The sequence below is a fragment of the Osmerus mordax genome, chromosome 19, assembly GCF_038355195.1.
Source record: "Osmerus mordax isolate fOsmMor3 chromosome 19, fOsmMor3.pri, whole genome shotgun sequence".
In the NCBI taxonomy this organism is placed as follows: Eukaryota; Metazoa; Chordata; class Actinopteri; order Osmeriformes; family Osmeridae; genus Osmerus; species Osmerus mordax.
Window position 1 is genome coordinate 12,568,819 of NC_090068.1, and position 18,623 is coordinate 12,587,441.

General features: G+C 43.3%; 4 protein-coding genes across 5 annotated transcripts; 1 reads left to right on the forward strand and 3 right to left on the reverse strand.

Annotated features, from left to right (window-relative positions):
* Positions 1 to 65: 65 nt before the first annotated feature.
* LOC136963174 (protein phosphatase 1D-like) lies at positions 66 to 4,136 on the forward strand. Of its 2 annotated transcripts, none has more exons than XR_010878970.1 (7): positions 66 to 711; positions 800 to 1,025; positions 1,223 to 1,347; positions 1,617 to 1,798; positions 2,235 to 2,459; positions 2,748 to 2,920; positions 3,216 to 4,136. XR_010878970.1 is itself a non-coding variant. In XM_067257214.1 (7 exons), exons 1-6 carry the CDS (start codon positions 192 to 194, stop codon positions 2,820 to 2,822), a joined length of 1,353 nt encoding a protein of 450 aa, XP_067113315.1. In that variant the 5' UTR covers positions 66 to 191; the 3' UTR covers positions 2,823 to 2,826; positions 3,216 to 4,136. The 2 variants fall into 2 exon arrangements, 1 of the variants encoding a protein (XP_067113315.1); XM_067257214.1 differs by having other exon boundaries at positions 2,748 to 2,826.
* A 1,675-nt stretch (positions 4,137 to 5,811) lies between these two features.
* LOC136962872 (odorant receptor 131-2-like) lies at positions 5,812 to 9,854 on the reverse strand. Its single transcript, XM_067256769.1, has 2 exons — positions 9,787 to 9,854; positions 5,812 to 6,769 (listed from the first exon to the last, which is right to left on the reverse strand). Exons 1-2 carry the CDS (start codon positions 9,852 to 9,854, stop codon positions 5,812 to 5,814), a joined length of 1,026 nt encoding a protein of 341 aa, XP_067112870.1.
* Positions 9,855 to 10,613: 759 nt separating this feature from the next.
* LOC136962873 (odorant receptor 131-2-like) lies at positions 10,614 to 15,273 on the reverse strand. Its single transcript, XM_067256770.1, has 2 exons — positions 15,206 to 15,273; positions 10,614 to 11,568 (listed from the first exon to the last, which is right to left on the reverse strand). Exons 1-2 carry the CDS (start codon positions 15,271 to 15,273, stop codon positions 10,614 to 10,616), a joined length of 1,023 nt encoding a protein of 340 aa, XP_067112871.1.
* A 759-nt stretch (positions 15,274 to 16,032) lies between these two features.
* On the reverse strand, positions 16,033 to 16,974 carry LOC136962874 (odorant receptor 131-2-like). Its single transcript, XM_067256771.1, has one exon. It carries the CDS (start codon positions 16,972 to 16,974, stop codon positions 16,033 to 16,035), a length of 942 nt encoding a protein of 313 aa, XP_067112872.1.
* Positions 16,975 to 18,623: the final 1,649 nt, after the last annotated feature.

An 18,623-nucleotide genomic window follows, 5' to 3' on the forward strand; every position in this document is an offset into this window, starting at 1 on the left:
TGTCGCGTACCTTGACGTCAGTACGTACGACGCCAGCACGTTATTGTAGAAAACAAACAAAAAGGAAGGAAGCTGGAACGCTAACGATTCGACCTCTGACATCGCGGCAAAATTGTTGTTCAAATGGCCAAGCTGCCTATTTAATTAACCCATTCGAAGTATCTTATCAATTTTACAACAGTTTCATTACTATGGACGACGCAATAACTTTTAGAATGAGTGCATTCTCAGAGCGAGGAGGTAGGAGATACATGGAGGATCTGTTCGAGATTAAAGTGGAGTACGAGCCGATTCCAACGATGGAGGATAATCTTCCAGATTCACCGACACCGGAAAATGGAGATTCTGAAGTAGATTTTACTGAGCAGACTCAAAACAGTGAAACCGACAACGCACAAATCGATGGCCCCGTGACTGCAATGTGGACAGAAACCATAGATAAAGAAGAGGGCGGTCAATCCGTGGCCGAAGGCAGAGTGCCACCATCCTTTCAGGAACATGGACAGCACACTGTTGACACTCGGAAGTCGGTTGCGTTTTTCGCTATATTTGATGGACATGGAGGTGGGGAAGCCGCAAATTTTGCGCAAAATAATCTGTGGAATATTCTAAAGAGACAACGGAGTTTTTGGTCCAAAGACCATGAAGAAGTGTGCGCAGCCCTCCGCAAGGGCTTTATCGCTTGTCATCATGCGATGTGGAAAAAGCTACGTAAGTATCTTATTGGCTAGTATTACATCGTACAGGTTTCACATCTCTACCTAGTCTCTGACGAGTTTATTGCTACTTTTACTCAAAGCTGAGTGGCCGAAGACCATCACCGGTTTACCCAGTACGTCAGGCACAACAGCGAGCGTGGTCGTGATCCGGGGCAGGCAAATGTATGTGGCCCATGTAGGGGATTCGGCGGTGGTGATTGGAGAGAAAGAAAATCCTAAAATGCCCATGGAGGCATTGGAAGTCACACAAGACCACAAACCTGAACTCCCCAAAGAAAGAGAGAGGATAGAGCGACTTGGTGGCAGGTGAGAGAGACTGTCCTGTTTACCAGGAAGTCACAGGCGATGACGATGATGATGATGATGATTTTGTGAGTGTGGTGTCAAGCAAGAGGGTTTTCCTCTGCAATTGTCTGTATGAAACCTTTGTCTAGCCAGCTAACTGGAGCCAAGTTCCAGCTGAAGCTCAGTCCTAACTGTCCTGCTTTTCCCTCTTACTTCAGTGTAGTTAAGAAGTCTGGGGTGAACCGTGTGGTGTGGAAGAGACCCAGACTGACCCACAATGGGCCAGTAAGGAGAAGCACAGTCATCGACCAGATCCCCTTCCTGGCTGTGGCTCGAGCCTTGGGTACGCATGTCACATATTTGTCCTAACACGTACAGCTGACTACAGTTTCTGTCTCTGCTGTCTCTAGAATCTGTCCGTTTATGTTCCACACACGTCTTTTAATACGTGTGTAGAATCTGGCCTTGAGTGTGCCACACAAACATAACCGTCGTCACATCCAATCACAGCGCGTCGTCACATCCAATCACAGCGCGTCGTCACATCCAATCACAGCGCGTCGTCACATCCAATCACAGCGCTTACTGACGTCGGTGTCTGCTCTTTCTCAGGGGATCTGTGGAGCTACGATTTCTACAGCGGGGAGTTCGTAGTGTCACCGGAGCCGGACACCGCAGTGTTGACCCTCGACCCTAAGCGCCACCGCTACGTCATCCTTGGCAGTGACGGCCTGTGGAACATGATGCCCCCCAGGGATGCTGTGCGCATGTGTCAGAGCCACGACGAGATGGTGGTAGATGCCCATCCCCCGTCTCTCCCCCCGTCTCTCCCCCAGTCTCTCCCCCCGTCTCTCCCCCCGTCTCTCCCCCCGTCTCTCCCCCCGTCTCTCCCCCCGTCTCTCCCCCCGTCTCTCCCCCCAGTCTCTCCCCCCGTCTCTCCCCCCCCGTCTCTCCCCCCAGTTTCTCCCCCAGTCTCTCCCCCCCGTCTCTCCCCCCGTCTCTCCCCCCCGTCTCTCCCCCCGTCTCTCCCCCCGTCTCTCCCCATCTCTCGTTATCATTTTGCTCGCCTCTTCCTCAAACATTCAAACTTGCAGGGTCTAGATCTGCAGGTAATTGCTCCACCACTGAGCGATACCCTTCCCCCTCAGCCCCTCACCCAGAGCACCTGTGAGCTGTGTGTGTCTGTACGGTAGTTCTACTGGTTGACCCGGGGTTCTGTGTGCTCCGCAGGGTCCTAAAGGGATGTCCTGCGCCACTCGGTTGGGATGCACGGCCCTTCTGTTTTGGAAACAGCGCATGCTGCGTGCTGACAACACCACCGTCATCGTGCTGGCTCTGCAGGAGCCGGGCGGGGAAGCTCTCCCCATGCACAAGAACGAGATCATAGTGGACATGGACAAGGGGATGGATCACGTGCCCTTCCCTGGACCCCCCTACCACACCTGCACTGTGCTGGTAAGTGTGACGCTGGGACAGGACATGTGCAACAGCAGCATGGGACGCTGTGTCCTTTCTTTCTTATTGCAGTGGAATGTCCCTTTTAATCGTGTCATCCGTACGTTTCATTTCATTTCGGTCACGTGAAAACGGAGATGTTAGAAATCGGACGTCTTGTGTAGAGCAGCGTAACCATTCCGACGGCCACAGTGACCCAGGCGTCACGCCGGCGGTCTACAGAGGTGTTGGTTTACCAAGTTCTTCTTCTCTTGTTACCAAGTTCTTCTTCTTTTGTTTTGGGGACAGAAGCCGGAGGCCATGTTTTGTGAAGAGGATGATGTTATTGAAGAGGAGGAGGATTGGACTTGCATGGAGTGGTAGTGAGGTGACTGCCCAGTTCGTGACTGATCCTATATCGAACACACCCGTATGATTGACATCTGTACACCAAATCGACAGAAACCGTTGAAAATTTTAAGGTGTAAAAAAATATATATATATATTTACGAGAAAAAAAATCTAGCCTCCTCTAGTCAACTTTTGGAGAAGGGAAACTATTTTCAGTTAATGAACTTGGTCAATCACATTTCTGCATCTCCCTCATCTTGATGTAGGGTACATCACAAACATGATCACGGAAACAGTTACATTTGAACCCATACCATGTCATCATTTGTGTACAGTAACTCTTTTCCCGGTTCCAGTGATTGGTTATGAGCTTTTTATCTGACGTTAAGTCAGTGACTGACATTTTGTTTTGGATGTATCCTACAGGAGTCCCCGGATGTGAAAGTGTCCTCCTCCTACAGTGTGTCGGTGGGGGTGGTGGAGTGGAGCGGCAGCCATTTTGGCTCTTTCCTCTGCCCCCAATCGGAGGCTCAGCCGGAGACAGTCTCACAGGAAGCTGCTCCGGCGCCACCAGGCGGAGCCTTGAACAGCCGCGACAACGCCAGGACACGGGCTCCTGGTGGCGCTCCCCCCTCCTCCGACCGGCCTCGCCGCGGCCTCCCTCGCTCCCCGTTCAACCCCTCCACCCCCTGGACACGTGGGCGGAGCTGCAGACCGCCCCCGCGCAGACGTCCGGCCCCCAGGCCTCCTCGCCAGCGGCTCCCTGGGAGGAGGAGACGGAAGGGGCAGAAGCTTCTCCCCAGCGCCCCCGAGGTCCAGCCTCAGCACCGCAAGGCAGCCTTCCGGGTCTGCTGAAGAGGGCTCCTCAGAGTGGCTCAGCCCCAGGTCATCACTGCATGGAAGAACGCTTTTTGGGCAGTGTATACGTTGTGATCGGGTGTCAAATGTGCCACAGTTACGTTTTTCACAGTATATTGAGTGTTTGTGTTTCCTAGTCGAGCCAGGGGGGATGATCTTGTGATTTTTGTGAAGATTATGAGAACGGTGTGTTTTAATATGCTTTAATTTATCCCCTTATTTTAGTGTTGTTGTTTTTTTTTATGAACCCAAGGCTCTTAACTGCTATTGTGGATGTTTGACGTGGTGTTTGTCATATTGATGTAATTCTCTTTCAAAATCTTTTTGTCCTCTTTGTGAATGGAAAAAATATTATTTATTAAAATGCACAATATATTTTTGCATATGAAATGTACACTGTATATTCCAAAGACAATGTATGCATTTTTTTTCTTAATTACAACATTTTTAATTGGTCGTGTAGTGGTGTAAATTTGTTTCTGAATTAAGATTATTATAATTTTTTTTGATGTTTAAACTGTCGGTGCCCTGATATTTAAACTTAACTGACAGTTAACTGGCTAGCATGGTGTGGCTAAAAGCCCAGCTAACAAAGCCTATGACAAGATCATGGATTTATAGCAGATATTACAAATGAATTTACTGTCACATCTGTTCACATTCATACAGAAATGGGTCAAAGGAGGATTACAATGCTCTCTGGCTATGATCTGTGTTTGTTACAGTATTGTGTGACTAAGAAGGATAGGCCTTAATACCACAGGTCACATCATCTTCCTCTTATCTTCCACATGTAATTTTCTAGAGTGACCACCAGAGGGCGACAGTGTTTTAGCTTTCCTGTGACGCTGACGTCATTCACGTGAATCATGAATATTGCTAAAGCAACAGTGTGACCCAATACTTAATTTCCCCTAAATTCACAGTGATTATGATTTTTTTCAAAGGTGAACCAGTGAAGTATTTTCATAAACACCTCTCAGTGCTGCCTTGAGTAGTCTGCCCACATCATTAACTTAATGATAAATCAAGACACTTGCAATATTGTACGACAGTAAATAGTAACAAACATTAATACTCATGGAATGCGTTTCATCTTATCTAACATGGAATGTTTAAACACAGTTTAGTGGATGCATTTTAATATAAACTATTTGGATTTTAAATGAATTTGAGGGCTGTTTGTGAATGTTACACAAGCAAAGGTGTTGATTTCAGAAGTCGTCCAGACATTTTGTAATCAGGCCAGAAGGGCTGTTATGCTCTACGTTGTACATACATAGTAAACTTTGTCTTTTCATTGACTGGTTGTTTTGTGTCGTGTGTCTGGACTTGATGTTGAGCTGCATTATCTGCCTTAGATGTGACTGTTTGTGTGTGTGTGTGTGTGTGTGTGTGTCTGTAATAAACAAAGTTGTTACTTGCCAGCTCTCCTACTGTCATTTCTGTCAACATGTATGTCCCCTTTTTGTGAATATAACATATTTACGAATTTAAATAGCAAAGGATATAAGGCAGCAGTGTCAGACTTTGACCCAGTTATTGAAAAAACACGCTAAAAGTTACTTGTGTGGTTATTAAAAGATGTATCACTTGAAGCAAGCGTTCTGCTTACCAGGGCATTTCCAGATTATCCTTTGTGGCTCAGTCTTTATATATTGATAACCCCACCTGACTGGGTATTTTGCAGCTGTTCAGGATCAGGAACAGGAACAAACACAGCCCTGCTCTTTGTGTCAGTTTATACAGCTGGAGGACCCTCTCACAAAGCTCCACAGAGTGATCAAAGAAACACATGAATTACAACGTTATGGTTTGAAACTATTTATTTTAAGCATGTACTTTCAATATAATTCAATTAAACATGTAATTTTTTTAGCAGACGCTTTCATCCATAGCGATAGCATACATCGATAGCATACAAACAGGCAATTTACAAACTGTACCTCAAATCAGCACAGCAGCCTATTTCATAAATCCTATTTGTAGCCAATTTCGTGAAACAATCAGCAATGGATGCAACCTTATATTCTGTATTACTTACATTCTGCAATCTACTGCAAGAATTAAAAAAAAATGCAGCTGTGAATTCATTTAATCAGACAATGATGTAAATGTTCCGAAGAAGACATAATAAATGATATAGTGGTACAAAGGGGTGCAATTAATGTTTGTTAGAAGGCACAGTGGATGTTTGTCCCAGTTTGGGATGTCTGAGACCAAAACTGAGGTGGTACAGAAGACAGGGTCTGATGGTTTGGTCTCTCAGGCCATATATCAGACCACTCAGACACCTGGGCAAGTTCACAAGGCACAAAAACAGAAAATAATATATACTTAAAAGTGTGGGTCTGTCCACTTTGTCACTGAAGGCTGTTATAATAGGGGAGATGAGAGTGGAGGAGAGAATGAGAAGCAGCTGAATCATGTGCAGCACAACTGTTTTTTTAGCCTTGGTGGACGAGGCTTTGCCTGAGGAAGCAGATCTGGCTGCTATCATCACACCAAAGTAGGAGTACAAGATTACAATTCCCACAAATACAAAAGTGACACCAGTGAAGGCTTTATCAAAATCATAGAACAGTTTCTGTTTGAAAAGTGTTTCTTTAGCACAGAAAACCAGCATGTACTGATCTAGAGGCATAGACTCCAGGAGGATCAACATAAATATTCGGATGATGGTGTTTATGCCGCAGATGGCCCACACCACAGCAATAGACACACCTGTGTTCTTGACCGTGACGATGGCAGAGTGCCTTAGTGGGAAGCACACAGCCACATACCTCTCCAGTGACATCACCGCCAGGTTGTAAGGGGAGATGTCATTGGTAAGGATGCCCAACATGGCAATTATGGCACAGAGGTAGCGAATCATATACACGCGGGCTGTAGCCAGTATGTACAGAAGTTGTCCCACTAGTAACTGCAAGGTGTCAGAAAAAAGAAGATTGTACAACAAGACGTATCGAGGTGTCTCTCTAAAGACTGGCTTGTTTCTTAAAATGAATAATATGACCCCGTTGATGTAAAGAAATAATAACAATGGTGTGACAGAAAGCCCTTTGTAAGCGAGGGTGAAGTTGTCGTCGGGTTGTGTTACGTTTGACATCTCACAGCTGCATCTGAAAGAAAGAAAACACATTGACATTGTTAGATGTTATGTTGTTAGACACAACCAACAAATGCACTGCAAACACGAACAACAATGTTTAGGGATGTTTCAGCCTCACATTATTATGAGTTTTATCTTCAAATCTTAAAGCATCTTACAAAAAATAGTTTTACATTAGAGAATAATGTTCTATATGGTTGCTCATCTGACTGCAAGATAGACATGAAAGTAAGATAAATAAAACAAATCTGAAATAAAAATAAGTTGCCATTTACTGTAAAAGCCCTGATCAGCTTTACCTGACGTCTTGAGTGTGAAGCTTGATAAGGTGGTGGTGCTGGGATTACAGCAGATGATCTGAGAGGCTTGCATGAAATCCTCCTATTTAAATTCATTAATGTCCTTATTGAGGCCACCAATAACATAGACATCAATTTGATTGCATCATCAGTGAAATCTAATGTGTGTGTGTGTGAGAGAGAGAGAGAGAGAGAGAGAGACAGTGTTTATGTGAGACAGTGTGTGTGTGTCTGTTTGTGTGAGACAGTGTGTGTATGTCTGTATGTGTGTGTGTGTGTGTGTGTGTGTGTGTGTGTGTGTGTGTGTGTGTGTGTGTGTGTGTGTGACAAATGCCATATAAACAGGGCATTTACAAACTGTACAAAATCTCCTGTTATCATTGGGAAAACACTCTGTTCAAAATCCAAAACTCATCTGGCATTTGTAGGCACTTACATACACACCTGAAAACGCTTGCACTAAAAACAGAACACCAATCGGTCTGAGCCTTAGCACTACAAATAGGCCTCAGGTAAGCCATCTTGAGAACTTTGCAAGCATGGAGGCAATGAGAGTGTAGTTTTTGTCTATACTGACCCAACCCAACCCACCCCCTACTGAAAATATAGACATTGTAGTTACTGTATGTGTTTTCAGTAACACTTTTCAATATTTTCTGTTACAGAGAGTTCTGGATTTTGATGCCGCCAAACTGCCACATGAGTTCATCTACGTGGATGAGGCAGGCTTTAATCTTGCCAAAACCAGCCGTCGGGGTCGTAACTTAGTTGGACAAAGGGCCGTTGTAAATGTCCCTGGTCAGCGTGGGGGAAATATCACCTTGTGTGCTGCACTTAGTGTCCAAGGAGCCCTGCTTCACCATGCCACTCTAGGCCCCTACAATACAGGACAGATCATAGCATTTTTAGATGCACTGCATGCAGTTGTGCAGGACAGACCAGAGCAGCCCAGGTTTGTTGTCATCTGGGATAATGTTAGTTTCCACCGGGCTGCTCTGGTCCGAGATTGGTTCAACAACCATTACCATTTCACACCTTTATACTTGTCCCCTTACAGCCCCTTTCTAAATGCAATCGAGGAATTCTTTTCAGCATGGCGGTGGAAAGTTTATGATCGGCAACCACACGCCCGCATGCCTCTTCTGCAAGCAATGGAAGAAGCATGCAGAGACACTGAGGTGGGATCAATCCAAGGGTGGATTCGGCACACAAGGAGATATTTTCCCGATGCCCGCAAGGACGTTGCCTGGGATGTTGACGAGGTCTTGTGGCCAGATCCAAACAGAAGGTGGGAACCATAAGCACCCCCCCTCCACAGCCCCCCCCCCCCTCCACAGCCCCCCCCTCCACAGCCCAACCCTCCACAGCCCCCCCCCCTCCACAGCCCAACCCTCCACAGCCCCCCCCTCCACAGCCCCCCCCCCCTCCACAGCCCCCCCCTCCACAGCCCAACCCTCCACAGCCCCCCCCCCTCCACAGCCCAACCCTCCACAGCCCAACCCTCCACAGCCCCCCCCCCTCCACAGCCCCCCCCTCCACAGCCCCCCCCTACACAGCCCCCCCCTCCACAGCCCAACCCTCCACAGCCCCCCCCTCCACAGCCCAACCCTCCACAGCCCCCCCCCTCCACAGCCCAACCCTCCACAGCCCCCCCCTCCACAGCCCCCCCCTCCACAGCCCCCCCCTCCACAGCCCAACCCTCCACAGCCCCCCCCTCCACAGCCCCCCCCTCCACAGCCCCCCCCCTCCACAGCCCAACCCTCCACAGCCCCCCCCCCTCCACAGCCCCCCCCCCTCCACAGCCCCCCCCTCCACAGCCCCCCCCCCTCCACAGCCCCCCCCCCCTCCACAGCCCCCCCCTTTATTTCTGTAAGAATGTTTTTTGTAAAAACTCTAACTTGATTACTGCATAAATTCTACTTTTGAGTTTTACAGAAGACTGAGTCTGAGAAAATGAAAATAAAAATAGACACACAAAGACTGCAGTGTTTTATATGAAGCCCATCAGTGCGTTGCTGGTGACATGAAAGAGTCATTAAATTGGTGCTTGTGTGTATGGATTTGTTGCAAGAATTAGATTTTTAGAAAGGAGTGTTAAGTTTTGATTGCAGTGTTTCATTTTGGCATAGATGTGAGTTGTTAATCTCCAAGTGCTATGTCTGATTGGCTTGTGTGTAGAGTTTTGACATAACGAGCCAAATTCTGCAAAAAGTGTGTAAGCAATAGGCAAAAACTGTAATGTATCCAGACAATAATGTATCCATTCACAAGAAGACATAATACATAATATTTTAGTATAAAGCATTGTAATAAGTGTTCATTAGAAGTTACAGTGGTCATAAATGACAATGGGCATTGGGGCAGCTGTGGCTCGACCCATTGACACCCCATTTTTTGCTTACGTCAACAACGGCATCAACATAAAATAAAGTGATGCAGGAATGAGTCCTAAAACCAGGCAGAGGAGACAAGACAATGAGGTGACAGGTTGACACTTTTATTCAGTGCAACCAATCATTCGGGTAGAGAGAGGGTGTTGTTGGGATAGGAGAGGGGAAGTGTTGGTGTGGGGTATGAGATTTGGGCACTCTGGATTTAATTCATCCCTGGAGGTGATTGGGCCAATGGGTCAGTGGTGCACAAGGCCCGCATCACACCAATAGACACACCCGTGTTGTTGACGGTGACGATGGCAGAGTGCCTCAGTGGGAAGCACACAGCAACATACCTCTCCAGTGACATCACCGCCAGGTTCAAGGGAGACACAGCAGTCACTGTGACAGTTAACAAGACCATTATTGCACATGTATAGTGAGTCACAAACACTGGAGGTAGAGACAAGATCAAGAGCAGTTGGCAGTTGAAACTATTATAAGTGAGCTTTAACTTTCATTATAATCCAAAGATTGACATTGACATTTTATTTAGTTAACAATCGCTTTTATCCTTAGCGCCATACAAACAGGGCATTTAGAAACTGTACCTAACATCTCCAGACCAATAGCCTATTACATAAATATAATTTGTAGCCAATTTCATGAAGCATTGAGCAATACATGCAACCTGATGTCTTCTATTCTCAATAACACTTACATTCTCAGTCCCCTATTAAAATTAAAACCAAACAACATACAGCTATCATGCATTAATGTATCCAGACAATAATGTTTCATTCACAAGAAGACATAATACATAATATTTTAGTATAAAGCCTTGTAATAAGTGTTCATTAGAAGTTACAGTGGTCATAAATGACAGTGGGCATTGGGGCAGCAGTGGCTCAGGGGGTAGAGAAGATCGTCCAGTAATCACAAGGTTGGTGTTTCGATCCTCGCCTCCTCCTGTCTGTGTGTCAAAGTGTCCTTGAGCAAAACGCTGAAGCCCAAGTTACCCCTGATGGGCAAGCCAGCGTCTTGCATGGCAGCTCTGTCTGTGTGCGTGTGTGTGCGTGTGTGCGTGTGTGCGGGTGTGCGTGTGTGTGTGCGTGCGTGTGTGTGTGTGTGTGGTGAAAATGTGCTTTGAGTGCTGCTGAGGGACAAAAACAGGTGATGCAGTCTATTTACCAGATACCATAACTGGGCGACAGAGACCAAAGCTGAAGTTGTACAGAATAAATGGTCTGATGGTTGGGTCTCTCAGGCCAAATATCAGACCACCCAGACACCTGGGCAAGTTCACAAGGGCAACAAACAGGGCATAATAAATACTTACAAATGTGAGTCGATCTACTTTTCCAACTATAGCTGAAAGAATAGGGGAGACGAGAGTGGAGGAGAGAATGAGAAGCAGCTGAATCATGTGCAGCAGAACTGTTTTTTTAGCCTTGGTGGTCGAGGCTTTGCCTGAGGAAGCAGATCTGGCTGCTATCATCACACCAAAGTAGGAGTACAAGATTACGATTCCCACAGATGTGAAAGTGACACCAGTGAAGGCTCTATCAAAATCATATAACACTTTGTGTTCATAAAATGTTTCTTTAGAACAGAAATCCAGCATATACTGATCTAGAGGCGAAGAGGGGAGGAGGATCAACATAAATATTCGGATGATGGTGCATATGCCGCAGATGCCCCACACCACAGCAATAGACACACCTGTGTTCTTGGCGGTGACGATGGCAGAGTGCCTCAGTGGGAAGCACACAGCCACATATCTCTCCAGTGACATCACCGCCAGGTTGTAAGAGGAGATGTCAGTAGTAAGCATAGCCAACATGACAATTATAACACAGAGGTAGCGAATCATATGGACGCGGACGTAAGCCAGTATGTACAGTAATTGTCCCACTGCTAACTGGAAGGTGTCAGAAAAAATTAAATTGTACAACAAGACATATCGAGGTGTCTCTCGAAAGACTGGCTTGCTCCTTAAAGTGAATAATACAACCCCATTGATACAAAGAAAGATTAATAATGGTGGTATCGACACAGGACCGAAGATTATATTTGTTGTGAAACCTATTGTGATGTTGTCCTTGGGTTGTGTTAGGTTTGACATCTCACAGCTGCATCTGAAAGAAAGAAAACACATTGACATTGTTAGATGTTATGTTGTTAGACACAACCAACAAATGCACTGCAAACACGAACAAGATTGTTTAGGGATGTTTTTAGCCTCACATTATTTTGAGTTTTGTCTTCAAATATTTTTGATAAACAAGCATCTTTGTAAAGAAATAATTCACATGAGAGCATAATATTCTTTATGGTTGCTCATCTGACTGCAAGATGAACATTAAAGTAAGATAAATAAAACAAATCTGAAATAAAAATAAGTTGCCATTTACTGTAAAGGCCCATATCAGTTTTACCTGACGTCTTGAGTGTGAAGCTTGAGAAGGTGGTGGTGCTGGGATTACAGCAGATGATCTGAGAGGCTTGCATGAAATCCTCCTATTTAAATTCATTCATATCATTATTGAGGCCACCAATAACATAGACACCAATATGATAGCATCATCAGGGAAATCTAGTGTGTATGTGTATCTGTTTGTGTGAGACAGTGTGTGCGTTTGTCTGTTTGTGTGAGACAGTGTGTGTGTGTGTGTGTGTGTGTGTGTGTGTGTGTGTGTGTGTGTGTGTGTGTGTGTGTGTGTGTGTGTGTGTGTGTGTGTGTGTGTGTGTGTGTGTGTGTGTGTGTGAGACAGTGTGTGTGTGGTTTAGGTGACAACTAGGGCGTACATAAGGGATATCTAAAGTGTGCATGTTTGTATGGGTGTAGGATTTTTTGCATCAAAGTGGAAAGGATGGTCTGACATGATACGCAAGCACGGCTTCTCTGAAGTTCTTTTTGCCAAAATGTAACATTTGCATTAAATAATGTATTGAATAAAAAGTTAAAATAATAAAAAGTTGCACAGTTAGGGGGCAAAGTTAAGTTATATTAATTAACTCCTTACGCTTTCTTCTCCTAAACCATACACAACATAAATTATGTCAGTGTTTACTCAAAACTTTAATTATTCAAAATTACATTAAATATTAATGATTTTTAATGAGGGGACAGGGGACAGGATCAGAGTGTTTGTCTTGTTCACTAGACAAGATTTAAATTTAGATTTAACATTCAAAACGACCCCAACTGACAAACAGGTGAACTGCTGCTGTGTAGAAAACCATGCAATAGTACATCAATGATGTCAACATTTACTAAGAACTTTAATGAAAGCACAAGGGATGCTTCAGTTCTAAACTACAACATTAAATATTAATGCTTGATAATGAGGGGATAGGGACTGAATCAGGATAAACAACAACTAAATACAGGATACACCATGCAGCTCAATGTTTGTCTCATTAATTAGTGTAATTAGAGAATCAGAATCAGAATGGGATTTATTCGCCATGAAAGTTTGCACAGACAAGGAATTTTACTTTGGCAGGAAGGTGCATACAATAAACATATAGGGACCAAAAAATTTTATATGTGGACTATCTATACTAAGGGTACATAAACTAGCAGTGACATCACCGCCAGGTTGTAAGAGGAGATGTCAGTAGTAAGGAAGGATATTTGGAGAATTAATAAACAGAGATAGCGAATCATATACACGCGGACGTAAGCCAGTATGTACAGTAATTGTCCCACTGCTAACTGGAAGGTGTCAGAAAAAATACAATTGTACAACAAGACATATCGAGGTGTCTCTCGAAAGACTGGCTTGCTCCTTAAAGTGAATAATACAACCCCATTGATATAAAGAAAGATTAATAATGGTGGTATCGACACAGGTCCGAAGATTGTATTTCTTGTGAAACCTATTGTGATGTTGTCCTTGGGTTGTGTTACGTTTGACATCTCACAGCTGCATCTGAAAGAAAGAAAACACATTGACATTGTTAGATGTTATGTGTTAGACACAACTAACAAATGCACTGCAAACACGAACAAGAATGTTTAGGGATGTTATTAGCCTCACATTATTATGAGTTTTGTCTTCAAATATTTATAATAAACAAGCATAATCTTCTTTATGGTTGCTCATCTGACTGCAAGATAGACATGAAAGTAAAATAAATAAAACAAATCTGAAATAAAAAGTTGCCATTTACTGTAAAGGCCCTGATCAGTTTTACCTGACGTCTTGAGTGTGAATCTTGATAAGGTGGTGGTGCTGGGATTACAGTAGATGATCTGAGAGGCTTGCATGAAATCCTCCTATTTAAATTAATTCATATCCTTATTGAGGCCACCAATAACATAGACATCAATTTGATTGCATCATCAGTGAAATCTAATGTGTGTGTGTGTGTGTGTGAGAAAGAGAAAAAGAGAGAGAGAGAGAGAGAAAGAGAGAGAGACAGTGTTTGTGTGAGACAGTGTGTGTGTGTATGTGTGTGTCTGTTTGTGTGAGACAGTGTGTGTATGTCTGTATGTGTGTGTGTGTGTGTCTGTGTGTATGAGACAGTGTGTGTATGTCTGTATGTGTGTGTGTGTCTGTGTGTATGAGACAGTGTGTGTGTGGTTTGGGCGCAAACTGTGGCTTACACCAGGGATATCTAAAGTGTGTCTGTTTGTGTAGGTGTAGGATTGTTTGTATCAAAGTAGAAAGGATTGTCTGACATGGATCGCTTCTCTGAAGTCCTTTTTGCAAACATTTATAATTTGTATAAAATACTTTATTGAAAAAAGATACAGAATAAACAGTTGCACAGTTAGAGGTCAAAGTTAAATTATATTAGATTGTGAAATTGACGTCTTCTCCAATTTATCACTTGTGACACAAAACAGTTAATATGTTGTTTGTGATTGACTGTAGATAAATTCTCGTCTTGTGGTCAGATCAGGAGGACCGCATTGATGTCATGGTGAAGCCACATGCCTGCTTTACTCTCTATTGTCACAGATTAGATTACATCATCTGTCCACAAGGAAACATTGATCCCTCGTCAACAAAACCATACATAACATAAATGATGTCAATGTTTACTCAGAACTTTAATGAAGGCCTAAAGGAATAATTAAAGTCGAAAATTACATTAAATATTAATGATTTTTAATGAGGGGACAAGGCTTTGTATCAGTGTGCAATAACAAGCAAGTTTCACTGTGGTTTGTACAAGGCCCAACCCCTCAGCTTGGAGCAAAGTCCCCTGGTGGATCTTGGTGGTATTGCATGTCCGTTTTGGCACCTGGCTCGTCCCAGTCATTTTCTCTTATCAACTCCAGTCTAAATATCCAAAACTATCTCCATAAAGAATTTTAAAAAATCTGTTCTCAAACCTGGCTCAAAATAATAGCTTTTAATGCCATTTTTGGTTGGAGACTGATACGTTTTAAATATATCCAAATGGGGAAAATGACACCCCATTTTTTGCTTACGTCAACAACGGCATCAACATAAAATAAAGTGATGCAGGAATGAGTCCTAAAACCAGGCAGAGGAGACAAGACAATGAGGTGACAGGTTGACACTTTTATTCAGTGCAACCAATCATTCGGGTAGAGAGAGGGTGTTGTTGGGATAGGAGAGGGGAAGTGTTGGTGTGGGGTATGAGATTTGGGCGCTCTGGATTTAATTCATCCCTGGAGGTGATTGGGCCAATGGGTCAGTGGTGCACAAGGCCCGCATCACACCAATAGACACACCCGTGTTGTTGACGGTGACGATGGCAGAGTGCCTTAGTGGGAAGCACACAGCCACATACCTCTCCAGTGACATCACCGCCAGGTTCAAGGGAGACACAGCAGTCACTGTGACAGTTATCAAGACCATTATTGCACATGTATAGTGAGTCACAAACACTGGAGGTAGAGACAAGATCAAGAGCAGTTGGCAGTTGAAACTATTATAAGTGAGCTTTAACTTTCATTATAATCCAAAGATTGACATTGACATTTTATTTAGTTAACAATCGCTTTTATCCTTAGCGCCATACAAACAGGGCATTTAGAAACTGTACCTAACATCTCCAGACCAATAGCCTATTACATAAATATAATTTGTAGCCAATTTCATGAAGCATTGAGCAATACATGCAACCTGATGTCTTCTATTCTCAATAACACTTACATTCTCAGTCCCCTATTAAAATTAAAACCAAACAACATACAGCTATCATGCATTAATGTATCCAGACAATAATGTTTCATTCACAAGAAGACATAATACATAATATTTTAGTATAAAGCCTTGTAATAAGTGTTCATTAGAAGTTACAGTGGTCATAAATGACAGTGGGCATTGGGGCAGCAGTGGCTCAGGGGGTAGAGAGGATCGTCCAGTAATCACAAGGTTGGTGTTTCGATCCTCGCCTCCTCCTGTCTGTGTGTCAAAGTGTCCTTGAGCAAAACGCTGAAGCCCAAGTTACCCCTGATGGGCAAGCCAGCGTCTTGCATGGCAGCTCTGTCTGTGTGCGTGTGTGTGCGTGTGTGCGTGTGTGCGGGTGTGCGTGTGTGTGTGCGTGCGTGTGTGTGTGTGTGTGGTGAAAATGTGCTTTGAGTGCTGCTGAGGGACAAAAACAGGTGATGCAGTCTATTTACCAGATACCATAACTGGGCGACAGAGACCAAAGCTGAAGTTGTACAGAATAAATGGTCTGATGGTTGGGTCTCTCAGGCCAAATATCAGACCACCCAGACACCTGGGCAAGTTCACAAGGGCAACAAACAGGGCATAATAAATACTTACAAATGTGAGTCGATCTACTTTTCCAACTATAGCTGAAAGAATAGGGGAGACGAGAGTGGAGGAGAGAATGAGAAGCAGCTGAATCATGTGCAGCAGAACTGTTTTTTTAGCCTTGGTGGTCGAGGCTTTGCCTGAGGAAGCAGATCTGGCTGCTATCATCACACCAAAGTAGGAGTACAAGATTACGATTCCCACAGATGTGAAAGTGACACCAGTGAAGGCTCTATCAAAATCATATAACACTTTGTGTTCATAAAATGTTTCTTTAGAACAGAAATCCAGCATATACTGATCTAGAGGCGAAGAGGGGAGGAGGATCAACATAAATATTCGGATGATGGTGCATATGCCGCAGATGCCCCACACCACAGCAATAGACACACCTGTGTTCTTGGCGGTGACGATGGCAGAGTGCCTCAGTGGGAAGCACACAGCCACATACCTCTCCAGTGACATCACCGCCAGGTTGTAAGAGGAGATGTCAGTAGTAAGGAAGGATATTTGGAGAATTAATAAACAGAGATAGCGAATCATATACACGTGGACGTAAGCCAGTATGTACAGTAATTGTCCCACTGCTAACTGGAAGGTGTCAGAAAAAATAAAATTGTACAACAAGACATATCGAGGTGTCTCTCGAAAGACTGGCTTGCTCCTTAAAGTGAATAATACAACCCCATTGATACAAAGAAAGATTAATAATGGTGGTATCGACACAGGACCGAAGATTATATTTGTTGTGAAACCTATTGTGATGTTGTCCTTGGGTTGTGTTACGTTTGACATCTCACAGCTGCATCTGAAAGAAAGAAAACACATTGACATTGTTAGATGTTATGTTGTTAGACACAACCAACAAATGCACTGCAAACACGAACAAGAATGTTTAGGGATGTTTTTAGCCTCACATTATTTTGAGTTTTGTCTTCAAATCTTTAAGCATCTTTCAAAAAATTGTTTTACATTAGAGCATAAAGTTCTTTATGGTTGCTCATTTGACTGCAAGATAGACATGAAAGTAAGATAAATAAAACAAATCTGAAATAAAAAGAAGTTGCCATTTACTGTAAAGGCCCTGATCAGCTTTACCTGACGTCTTGAGTGTGAAGCTTGATAAGGTGGTGGTGCTGGGATTACAGCAGATGATCTGAGAGGCTTGCATGAAATCCTCCTATTTAAATTCATTAATGTCCTTATTGAGGCCACCAATAACATAGACATTTATTTGATTGCATCATTAGTGAAATCTAATGTGTGTGTGAGAGAGAGAGAGAGAGAGAGAGAGAGAGAGAGAGAGTTTATGTGAGACAGTGTGTGTATGTGTGTGTCTGTTTGTGTGAGACAGTATACGTGTGTGTGTGTGTGTGTGTGTGTGTGTGTGTGTGTGTAAGACAGTGTGTGTGTGGTTTAGGTGTAGGATTTTTTGCATCAAAGTGGAAAGGATGGTCTGACATGATACGCAAGCACGGCTTCTCTGAAGTTCTTTTTGCCAAAATGTAACATTTGCATTAAATAATGTATTGAATAAAAAGTTAAAATAATAAAAAGTTGCACAGTTAGGGGGCAAAGTTAAGTTATATTAATTAACTCCTTACGCTTTCTTCTCCTAAACCATACACAACATAAATTATGTCAGTGTTTACTCAAAACTTTAATGATTCAAAATTACATTAAATATTAATGATTTTTAATGAGGGGACAGGGGACAGGATCAGAGTGTTTGTCTTGTTCACTAGACAAGATTTAAATTTAGATTTAACATTCAAAACAACCCCAACTGACAAACAGGTGAACTGCTGCTGTGTAGAAAACCATGCAATAGTACATCAATGATGTCAACATTTACTAAGAACTTTAATGAAAGCACAAGGGATGCTTCAGTTCTAAACTACAACATTAAATATTAATGCTTGATAATGAGGGGATAGGGACTGAATCAGGATAAACAACAACTAAATACAGGATACACCATGAAGCTCAATGTTTGTCTCATTAATTAGTGTAATTAGAGAATCAGAATCAGAATGGGATTTATTCGCCATGAAAGTTTGCACAGACAAGGAATTTGCTTTGGCAGGAAGGTGCATACAATAAACACATAGGGACCTAAAATTTTAATATGTGGACTATCTATACTAAGGGTACATAAACTAGCAGTACTAAGTGGGATTAGAATTGAATTAAATATACAATAAAATAAAATATAAATTGCCGTAAATTACAATATAAAAATACAAAAATACAAATATTACAAAAAATACAAACGTACAAGTTCCTGGGTCGGCAAAATTGCAAAACACTTTTGGGGGGAAGGAGGGAGATTGACTAACCTTGCGAGACAGTTGGTTTTGTGAGATCTTGACCAATGCGAGAATCCATCTTGCCCAGTTCCAAATTATCCGTTTGCACTCAAACCACAGTGGTTCGAACCAATC

Coding starts and splice junctions, on each gene's coding strand:
- LOC136963174 (XM_067257214.1), top strand. CDS start 192: ATGGACGACGCAATAACTTTTAGAATGAGTGCATTCTCAGAGCGAGGA. Junction 1,799..2,234: donor AGAGCCACGACGAGATGGTG/GTAGATGCCCAT, acceptor TGTGCTCCGCAG/GGTCCTAAAGGGATGTCCTG. Junction 2,460..2,747: donor ACCACACCTGCACTGTGCTG/GTAAGTGTGACG, acceptor TTTTGGGGACAG/AAGCCGGAGGCCATGTTTTG.
- LOC136962872 (XM_067256769.1), bottom strand. CDS start 9,854: ATGGTCTTGTTAACTGTCACAGTGACTGCTGTGTCTCCCTTGAACCTG. Junction 6,770..9,786: donor GCGGTGATGTCACTGGAGAG/GTATGTTGCTGT, acceptor TCTTTCTTTCAG/ATGCAGCTGTGAGATGTCAA.
- LOC136962873 (XM_067256770.1), bottom strand. CDS start 15,273: ATGGTCTTGATAACTGTCACAGTGACTGCTGTGTCTCCCTTGAACCTG. Junction 11,569..15,205: donor GCGGTGATGTCACTGGAGAG/GTATGTGGCTGT, acceptor TCTTTCTTTCAG/ATGCAGCTGTGAGATGTCAA.
- LOC136962874 (XM_067256771.1), bottom strand. CDS start 16,974: ATGTCAAACGTAACACAACCCAAGGACAACATCACAATAGGTTTCACA.